Raw genomic sequence first — 11,455 nt, forward strand, 5'->3', positions numbered from 1 at the left:
ACCGTTTTACACACTTTTATATTTTCTTAGAATTAAGAGTTCTTACAATTTTATCGAGATTATCGGTCAATACAACTTTTTAGATTATAGTATGTAATTTGTTTTAGTGTGCTAATTAGGTTCTCTTAACTATCATTATTTCACTACACTATATCAATTGATTTGCTTTACATCAATTCTGCATCGAATGAAGAACGGTGAAATACGACACTGCCGTGCTCAGTAACTATAATAACACGTAACTTTTTATTTTTATGTATCTATAAAATATATTTTACATTTAACACTGCTATTTTGAAAGATATTTTTCTTACCGTAGCAGCACCTTCTAACGATCCCACGAATAGTCCAGCAATATTCATAGTGAACGCCTTGGTACCTCTTTGCAAGAGGAACAGGATCATTTTTTGAATTTGCAACGGAGTAACGTACCACTGGACATTGTATCTACATTATGATAAAATAATTAATGATTGAGAAATATAAAAGAAATCTGCCAATAAATTTGATACACGTTAAGACTCCTACTGGCTTAATTGCCTAGTCTACGTTGACAGTACAAACAGTGTTACACGTTGCAAAATTGTGAACTGAAAAGCGTAAAGCTAAACTATTCTTTCGACGTACAACGTTATTTTTCGTTTTAGTGCAGTGTTTTTATATTTACTAGCACCACAGACGCGCGCTTCGCGCGCGCTATTTAGCTTTAACATTATGCTATTACTATTACACTATTAATTTCTTGATACACACAACTGTCAAAATATACGATGACAGCTGCAAATGAAGTAAGCGCAGCGAGAAAACCAATCAGCATCGCGGAAAAGCGGCAACAATAAATTCGACTATCGACTTAACATGCCTTTTTTTAGAAAGGACTAGACATTACAGACGCGCGCGCTTCGCGCGCGCCATTTAGCTTTAACATTATGCTATTACTATTACACTATTAACCCTTGATACACACAACTGTCAAAATATACAATGACAGCTGCAAATGAAGTAAGCGCATCGAGATAACCAATCGGCATCGCGGAAAAGAGGCTTCAATTTTTCGATACAAACGAAATTCACTCAGTTAACACGCCTTTTTTAAAAGTGGATATAAAATAATTGTCGTAGTGTTATAGAATAGGTACCAAAGACTCCTGTTTATAATATGTGAAAGTAAATATTTATTTCAATTTGGCAGCTATCGGCTAAGGATGGCTTGTTTTCGTCCTTAATTAAGTACAATTCAATTCGACATGTAGATTTCGCTAACAAAAGGGGAGTTTGTGGTATATTCTATCGATTACAAACGCTATCTTATTGAAAAACATTTTTATTTTAATATACGTCGTAAGAATTTTCATGATACACCTATTTTTCTCGCTTTTGATGTCATCAATTCAAGATGGCTGCAGTGAGTGAACAGAGGCCTTAACTGTGTTTTTTTGCATTGATCGATATAAATGCGCATGTAATTATATTACATAAATATTATCCTTACACGGTGGTAAATACATCATTATTGTGATTCGTAATTTCCTGTGCGAGATAGTTTGCTGCAAACATGTAACAAAAATGGATGATGAAAAATATTAATCGTAACGAAAGTTCTTTAACGTCACAGCTAAGGGATACCATCTGAAAAATCTAAAGTACAAGTGCATCTTAATGATTGTCGTAAAACTAAATTAATAACGTTAAACAAAATAATAATGAATTAGAACTCTTGATGGAAATTTGATAATAATTGGTCTCCTTACTGTTATTAAATATATTATTAAAAGAAGGCGATACGTACCCGAAAAAAATTCAGACTCGCGCAAATCACCCCGACTATTATCAACAAGGAGAACATTACTTTAAATCTGGATATTATCGATTCGGAGAATCTTCAAAAGAAAGAAAACATTATTCTATACGCGATATTATCGATTATTATAAATGTTGTATAATTACTGTTGTATGAATACCAACTTCATAGCTTTGCGATGCATATCCACGGCATAAATTAATCCCTTATAAATTAAATTCTCATTCTTCAAGCTGTTTTTTTGCAGAATTTCAATTGTTATTGCTTGTTTAACGCGATAACTGCAAGTGATTTATTTTCCATAACTATATGGTCTCTTCAAATTTACGATAGAGTTTTCTTATATTTGATTTTATATTTATATTTTTACCTGGCAATTCGAAACATTCCGCACGCATGCTTTTGATAAACTATGAACATTGTTCCTGTCGCTAACATTACACCAACCCCTATGGTAAAGGCCGTGTTTGTATGCAAGCTAATCAAATAGAAATACTTTTCTTGGTCGACAAAGTATTCTGTTACAAACAGTGGTGAAATATGTGGTCGAGTTTCATTCATAGGCAGTAAGATGTCAAAAATGCGCGGCCAAATTGGATATAATAATAAAGCAAATACGAGCAATATAGCAGACACTGAAAAATGTTTAAAAATAAATTCTTTCGAAATCCTAGGAAAATCCATTATAAAATCGCTGGTTAAGTCTCCAAATATAACAAACAATTCGCGTTTAACTGAAATCGAAATCAGTTATCTTACATGTAAATATAGCCGTGTAACGTTTTGCACCGCTGGCGTACTGTTTCATGATGTTGATTTCATGTTTATCAGTTAGTTCGTTACAAATATGCTGCAGTTGCTCCAGCAAACACTTTATCTGTTGTTTTAATAATATTGCATGCTCTTTTTTTTATCATGTTGGAAAAATATTATCGTATTTAATTTATATATATTAAAAATTTTATCTCGCGGAAATATTTATTCACATACACACGTGAATATAATACATAATATACAGGATGTTAGTCGAGAAATTGCTGAAACTAAATAGTTATTATTTTTGTAATGAGTAAACAGAATGGAATAAATTGAAACTCTGGAATCCCATTATTTGCGCAAGTGCGCATCATATGTCTCATGTAGTGTGAGAGTTTTTATTTTTAAATATATAAAAAGACATTATAAAAAATAAAAAAGAATCTGGTTGATTGCAGGATTCAGCGATATGCATATAATCATGAAGTTTTAAGATAGCGAAAGCATAGTTATAGTTATTAATGTTAGATAGCGTTTATTTAAGTTTAAAAGTTTGGAAGAGCGTTTCGATTATTGTGTCAGTTCAAATAATTATTTTGAATAAATTTTTGAGCTATGCAATCAGTCGATTTGTTGGCCATTCTTATACATAATTAATATACATATTTATTCTTACAAATATACATGTATATATATCAGGGTATCTCACAATCATATAATACTTTATTATTGTGTTCTAAAGGTAAAATAGAGTAAAAAATTCTAATTCAAAAATTTTGAGGCTGCAATAGTTTTTGAGTTACGAGCGATGAAAGTTTTCCAATGATATCACGTAAAACTTGCTCGCTCAGTCCAGTAACTACACCTACACCTACACTGGTATTGATTTGTCATCTCTCATTGATTTTCTCAAGTCAGGTGATATTGATTTTTACTGCAAAGCTGATTTTAATTTGTCATTTCCTGTACGTGTGTATTACGGCTACATCGTACATTATGGCAATAGGACTAATATTAACAAATTATAAATCTTATACGGAAAACATTTAATTCTAATAAATAATTTAATTAAATAATTAAATAGTTTAATTAAATAATTGATCATTAATAATAAATATTAATAATAATAGATAAAATTATTAATAATAATATTAAATAATATAAATATTAATAAAAATAATTATAAATATTATTATTATTACTAGAAGAAGTGAAGTGAAGTGTATACGTATAGGGGAGACCGGGGCAAAGTCGGCTGTATTTTTTCGGTGCCGATTTTTAACAACAAAATAAATCATTTTAGTGAAATATAGTATATCATTGTAAAGAGTGAACTCTTGGCTACAAAATTTATATAGGCATTTTTGGTCTACGTCGCTTTGTTCAACCGGTATAGAGTAAAAACGACAAAGGTGCAAAAATCGAAAAGTCAAAATTCCCGGAGCGGAGTCGTGTCTTCATTCTCGGACTGGATTTTGAATAAAGATACATAATTTTGATCATAAAAATTAATAGAATACACTTTATTCATTGCTTTTTAATAGAAAAATGGAAAGCGGAAAATAATTTCAAGAAAATCAATTTTCTTTTTCGCTAACAGTTAAAGTATGTAAAAACAGAGTTTGACGAGCGCACGCAGTCGTTGTGTGCCTTACGCCTGCACGAAATGCACTGTTTTTTATCGGCTCTGTTTTCTATTATCTCCGAGCATACGCAGCACATAAGCTTTCTTGACTTCGTTTTAGCTTGATCACGACTTCGCCCCGAACACAAGTTTTAGGTTTGGTCGCTTATAAAATAATAGAAATCAATGAAAATAAAAAAACTGCACTAAATTCGTGTTCACAGCATGCATTACTCTTTAGAATCACTTACTTTGAGATTCGGAGAGACAATAATACTTAAGATATTACAAACTTTCGACGCGGAAGAAATTTTACTTTTGACCTGCGAAAACATGTTTGCTTCGATAAGAATCATAACATGGCACGTAACCTCACTAAACTCCGTTGGTCACGTGGGCACCATAAGCCGCGTTTACAGTATCAATGGCGAGTTCACACAACATACAGATTTCGAGATAATTGCAAAAACGACTCCGCCCCGGAGTTGACTTCGCCCCGGTTTCCCCTACACGCATATACATATGCATATATGTATACATAAGTATATATTGTATTGTGTGAAAATGAATACTTTTATAATATAATGTATTTGATTTATTTTATTCTGTTTACTCAAAATTACATCTATTTAATTTTAGCAATTTCCAATCGTCACCTTGTATGTTTTACTTACGACTTCAAAGTTAATACTAAATAAAATGTATTTAATCACGAAAGTAATAGAAAATAATGCGGAAGAAAGAACATTGATAAGAAGATCCGGAGTACATTGTGAAGTCAGAAACGTTGTGAGCTGCAAAAAGATATTTTTTATTTACCGAAATTTCCATTAAAATTACTATTTTCTTATGCAATTAGAAAAAGACCCCAAGTCATTAATTGATTGTTTTTCAATATGTAATAATTTAAATTAGAAATCTATTTAAATAATCAAAGTATAAAATTATAAATTTTGTTTTTTTCTGTAATACACACATGCGCGTGCGTATTATAATATTAATATTGATGTGTAATATACACAACATTGAGTTTGAGTGATATAATGGTTTTAATATGTGAAATTGCAAAGTCAATTGCTAAAAATAACTTTTTGTATTTTGTAATTAAGGATGTATGGGTGACATCTCAAAGCATTACCAAAAATCTAAAAATTTTATAGATTGTTCTATTATTACGTCTAAGTATCTGTGTAAAATTTCAGCACAATTCTCTTACTGGTTTAAAAGTTATTGTAATTAAAGATGTATTGGGGGTATTTCAAATATATTCAGAAAGTGCTGTAAATTGTTTCTAAATTAAATTAAAAATACTCTGTAAAATTTTGAAGTTATTTAAGAGTTATTTAAGTTTAAAGTTGATAAAATTAACATTATCTCTTATAGAGAATCGACACTTTGCTGTAAATATAAATAAAATATAAATAAACCATTAAGATATTTCTTAAACTTTTTTTATATGTAAAACATACATTATTGATATTGTATTTTAAGTTCCAAAATTTTTGCCACAAAAAAAATTTTTTAATTGTTTAAACAATACTAATTATTTAAATAACAAAAAATCATACTCAAACTGTTAACGGTAATCCCTTCTAACATATAAAAAATTTTGAGTTGTTTGACATACATGCAAAGTCTTCTTTTATTGAAAGTTTAACTTTTAGCAAGGACTGTACGACCCATACATCCTTAAAGTCCCATATCATGGAATTAAAACTATTCACGTACCTGAAATAAAATAAATGTTGCCAAAACACTAAGAAACAAAACTAATTGGAATTGAACGAGTTTAGATTGCTGATAAGGCCATAGACCAAATGTAAGTAGTAGATACCGATTGAGACCAATATGTAAAGAATTTATACAGATCATTTTTTCACGAGCATATACATGCATGTAACAGCGAAAGGGTCGATGCGCCTATTTTCTTCTTTCGACTAGTTTGCAGTTGCGTATTCCCTTATTTATTTAGTTTAAATTTTAATGTAAATTGCCCAATTTAATGCGATGTAAAATGCAAAAAAATGTTACCGTGAGATCGGAACATTCGTCAGGAGATACATTTAGAAAAGTTTTTTTCTTTCCTGAGAAATAAACGTTCAATTACCTTAAATTACATTGATCGCATTTTCGCAACGTCGGGACCTGGGAATAGGTCGACGAGTAAGCGATCAATGTAATTTAAGGTAATTGAACGTTTATTTCTCAGGAAAGAAAAATACTTTTCTAAATGTATCTCCTGACAAAGAATCGCGCAGGCGTATTTTCAGTAGCGCGTTTTGTCGTGTCTCATTCGTTTCGTAGTGCGTAAACTCATAAGTTACATTTTGATTTTAGAGGAAACGATCAGTTATAGGGTGAGTGCACCAGTGAATGAACAGTCACCAGTGAATGAACAGTATCACGTTTTTCTCGAAAAAATAAGGTGTCAGCGTAGTCTTTGGTTTCCGCACTTTTTTGAAGCGGAATTTATGTATCGTTATGTAGCAGCATCACTCGTCACATACGTGAAGTTCGCTCGTGAAGAGATATAATAAATTGTTTTCGACGAGAGTGTGCGGCCCATCGCGTGAAATTGATAAAAATAGTAAGTATGATCGCTTCCCCTCTTCACTTATAGGTAATATTATTTACTTAAGAAGTGTCGAACAAGTCATGATATTGTGTTCTCTGATCAATAAGATGCTTAAACCTTCGTTTTGCACAATTTTTATGATCCTATTTAACCTCAAAATACTCTCAAACTCAATGTTTACTTACTGGTTCTGACAACCGCGATTTTTCCAGTGAATGAACGGCACCGTTCATTCATTGGAATATGTAAATCCAGTAAATGAACGACATGAAATTCGATTATCTAGTAATGCTGTGAGATGTTGTTATTTGAATTAGAATGTTTTTTGATAATACTAATATCTATCAGAATTAAATTATTTTCGTTGCGGGGTACAGGAAATATCTAGTTAATACCTATAACTACTTTATTTGATAGTGTTCATTCACTGGATTTTGCTGTTCATTCACTGGAACGTAAATGAACGACATGAAAACGACGGCGTTCATTCATTGGAATCCGTAATTCCAGTAAATGAACGACATGAAATTCGATTATCTAGTAATGCTGTGAGATGTTGTTATTTGAATTAGAATGTTTTTTGATAATACTAATATCTATCAGAATTAAATTATTTTCGTTGCGGGGTACAGGAAATATATAGTTAATACCTATAACTACTTTATTTGATAGTGTTCATTCACTGAATTGGTCTGTTCAATTACTGGTGCAGGGGCTGTTCATTGATTGGGTCCGAGTGTTTAATTACTGGGGGAACTGCTATTTTCACTTTCAATAGGGTTTTTTATATATATTTCTGTTCGAATAATACGTTTTAACGATCTAATCCAAATATTTAGGATATAATATGTCGAATAGAATTGGTTTTGTCAGTCCATAACCGTCCAGTACAAAGAAAACCTTTCCCAAAACTGACCGTGCGCTTAATCGTTCATTCACTGGTGCACTCACCCTACATATCGATATATTGGCCAGTAATTTATTATTATTAAATACACTTTCCAATGTACGTGTTGCTATATATAAGCACCACTTGCTTTATAGATGTTTTCATATTTTTCCAACTTTTACATTCTCCTCAGAAGTATCGTTATATTCTTTTAAACCGATTAAGTTGCAATCGCTGGATGAATAGTGTCATAAGTGAATTGACAAGTGAATCACAGCAGACGTCTTCAAAAAAACAGTATAAGTTTTATTATAACAAAATGTCGTAATTGCAATTGCGTTAGTTGTCTCACAATTCAATAAAAAGTTGAATTGTTTGTTTTTCTTCTCTCCCGAAAATTGTGAATTTTTGAGTTGTGACATTGTTTTTTTTATGGTGCGATATATATATCGATATATCAATTATTAATATATTATTGCTAACTTACTGTAAACATCACCGTTTTAAACACTTTTATATTTTCTTAGAATTAAGAGTTCTTACAATTTTATCGAGATTATCGGTCAATATAACTTTTTAGATTATAGTATGTAATTTGTTTTAGTGTGCTAATTAGTTTCTTCACTATCATTATTTCACTACCCATACAGCATGAAATATTCCATGAATGTTCTATAAATATTCTTTAGAATATTCATGAATTTTCTATGAATGATCTATAAATGTGCAAAGAACGTGTAATGTCCCGCTTTGAATGTCCTTAGAAATTTCTGTAAATATTCTCGAATAATCTACAAATGTTTTATAAATATTTCCGCATAATCCATAATTTTTTTATATATGCAAAATATATTTATTGAACATTTATAGATTATTTTAGGAACATTAAAAATGGGGTATCGCATATTCTGTATACATTTATAAAACAATTATAGGATATTTGTGAATATTTGTGAATTTATTAAAACAATCTTGGAATACAGACATTTTTCTTAATATATTTGGGAATATTTACAAACATTTGTAGATTATTCGAGAATATTTATAAAATCTTTGTAAAATCTTTTAGAAATATTACTTCAAAAAATAAAATATGTTTAACCCAATCAGCAATAATTGTGTGTTTCATGTTTGAAAGATTTTTTTAATATCTGTAAAATAATATAGGTAGGGGAGACCGGGGCTAGACCGCTAACGGGGTAAATCCGCCAAATCAAATATCTCGGAACCTGTATAATGTGCGAACTCGCTATTAACATTGTAAACGCTGCTTATGGTACCCATGTGACCAACGGAGTTTCGGCAGGTTACCTGCCGTGTTATGATTTTTACGGAAGCAAACGTGTTTTCGTGGTGAAAAGTGAAATTTTCTGCGCGTGGAAATTTTGTAATATCTGCAATAATATTTGCTCTCCAAATCTCGAGGTACGTGATTATAAATGCATGCTGATTATAAAGAGTAATGCATGCTGAACACGAATCCAGTGTAGATATCTAATATTTCATGGGCGATCAAACCTGAAACTGATTTATCCCGGGGGGGTGGCGGTTCAACCTCGGCATTTTTGAGATTTCAATTTTTGCACCGTTGTCGTTTTTGCTCTATACCGGTTAAACAAAGCGACGTAGATAAAAATTTTCTGTATAAATTTTGTAGCTAAAGGTTCACTCTTTACAATGGTATACCACATTTAACTACAATTATTTATTTTGTTGTTAAAAATCGGCACCGAAAAAAAACTAACGGTCTAGCCCCGGTCTCCCCTACATCTTGATATTTGAAAAATATACATATCTTGCGAATGTCATACTCTTGCTTTGCCAGAGACCTGCTTATATTAGCCCTCAACTGAAATTTACTTACGAGTTAGTCTTACCATCATGCGCCGCTTAGCGGCGTCGTTCCAAACTAGCATGGAAAAATGCGCTACTATGCATCTTTTAATTAAGAATATTTCATAATATTTTAAAAATATTTTTAAAAAGATTATATGGAACCAATAATAAATTTAAAATATTTTTAAATATTTTGGAACGAGATTATAAAACAATAAATATATAGATTTAAATTAATATTTTAAAAATATATTTCAAATATTTAAGAAAATATTGTCTGGGTGATAAAAAAGAACATTTTTATAAATATTTTTAAAAGATTCTTAAAATATTCTTAAAAATGTTATCACAAAAGGTTTTTTAACTTTTTAAAAATATTCTTAAAACCATTTTAAAATATTTCTTGTAATATTTTTATAGAAATATTCAGAAATATTTTTTAAAAACATTTTGTGCTGTATGGGTAGGTCCGAAGTTAGAGGGGAGACTGTGGTAAATCGCTTACAGTAATCACGACGATGAACGTAGATACTAAATTTTTATCAAATTTTACGGGAGACCAGTGGCAACTTTCTACCTGTATAGATACATACCTGCTTGTGCAGATACTCCATTGAAATAATTATATTTATTCCAAAAAATTTTTATTAATGTTGATTTCTACGGTTGACGTTGACAGATACTTATCATATTTGTTTTCTTATTATCTCGATCGTTATGGAGGTTCTAGGGTTGAATATGAGCAAAACGTTTGCAGAATATTCATAAAATATTCTTGAAATATGCATAACATATTGTAGATACTTCAAGAAAATCACGAAATATTCTATAAATATTGCAGAAAAATTTCTAAAAAGTTTTTATTAATGTTTTCCAGAATATTTATATAATGTTCCAAAATATTCTTTAAATATTCCTAGAATAGTTAGAATGTTTTCAATATTTTTCCTAAAATGTTTATAGATTATTTTAAAAATATTCTACTAATATGTAAAAAATATTCTATTAATATTCTGAATATTTCATGTTCATCGCAATGTTCACAGATTATTATCGAAATATTTATAGCAATTCTAGAAAAGTTTCTCAGAATATTCATAGCACATGCTATAAATGTTTAAGAATATTAGCAAAATGTTCTGTAAATATTCCAAATATTCTATATTTGTCAAAATATTTATAGTACATTCTATGCATTTTTTAAATGTACTACATTTATTAGAATATTTGTAGAATATTCTATGGTTATTCCAAATAGACAAAATTTCATGGAATATTTACAGAACTTCTACAGAATATTCTGAATAACCCGTGGAATATTAAAATATTTATAGATTGTTTATAGCACATTTTTTGCATATTCCATGCTGTATGGGTACACTATGGGCCAATTCCTTTTAGCGACACAAGTCGACACAAACATCGTTCTATCCTTCTTGGCATTCAATGAATAACAAAGACAGAACGACACTTGTGTCGACTTGTGTCACTAAAAGGAATTGGCCCTATATCAATTGATTTGCTTTACATCAATTCTGCATCGAATGAAGAACGGTGAAATACGACACTGGCGTGCTCAGTAACTATAATAACACATAACTTTTTATTTTTATCTATTTATAAAATATATTTTACATTTAACACTATTTTGAAAGATATTCTTCTTACCGTAGCAGCACCTTCTACCTCCCCAAAAAATTCTACCTCTACTTCATATACAATTCTTTGAGATTCAGTCCGAATCTCAAAGAATTGTATATGAAGTAAGAGTAGAATTTCCCGGGAGTGCCATAAAGTGTATAATTTTTTGTTACCGATTTTTTTGGAAACCGGTATCAGAAATTTTTCCAATTTCTCGGGAAATATGAAGTAAGAGTAGAATTTCCCGGGGAGTGCCATAAAGTGTATAATTGTTCGTTACCGATCTTTTTGGAAGCCGGTACCGAAATTTTTCCAACTTTTCGGGAATTAATT

The 11,455-nt window shown here is 30.5% G+C and overlaps 1 protein-coding gene across 1 annotated transcript; it reads right to left on the bottom strand.

Moving 5' to 3' along the window:
• On the bottom strand, positions 1-6,077 carry LOC139780554 (uncharacterized). The gene is made up of 9 exons (XM_071719208.1): positions 5,910-6,077; positions 4,856-4,975; positions 2,561-2,678; positions 2,172-2,436; positions 1,966-2,082; positions 1,790-1,880; positions 1,493-1,638; positions 315-447; positions 1-226 (listed from the first exon to the last, which is right to left on the bottom strand). Exons 1-9 carry the CDS (start codon positions 6,075-6,077, stop codon positions 173-175), a joined length of 1,212 nt encoding a protein of 403 aa, XP_071575309.1. The 3' UTR covers positions 1-172.
• Positions 6,078-11,455: the final 5,378 nt, after the last annotated feature.

Source organism: Temnothorax nylanderi, unplaced genomic scaffold (assembly GCF_030848795.1).
Source record: "Temnothorax nylanderi isolate EJ_2023f unplaced genomic scaffold, tnyl_v1.0 TNYL_tig0284_pilon, whole genome shotgun sequence".
Taxonomy (NCBI): domain Eukaryota; kingdom Metazoa; phylum Arthropoda; class Insecta; order Hymenoptera; family Formicidae; genus Temnothorax; species Temnothorax nylanderi.

Coding starts and splice junctions, on each gene's coding strand:
- LOC139780554 (XM_071719208.1), bottom strand. CDS start 6,077: ATGCATGTATATGCTCGTGAAAAAATGATCTGTATAAATTCTTTACAT. Junction 4,976..5,909: donor CAACATTTATTTTATTTCAG/GTACGTGAATAG, acceptor ATCTTTTTGCAG/CTCACAACGTTTCTGACTTC. Junction 2,679..4,855: donor TTAGTATTAACTTTGAAGTC/GTAAGTAAAACA, acceptor TTAAAACAACAG/ATAAAGTGTTTGCTGGAGCA.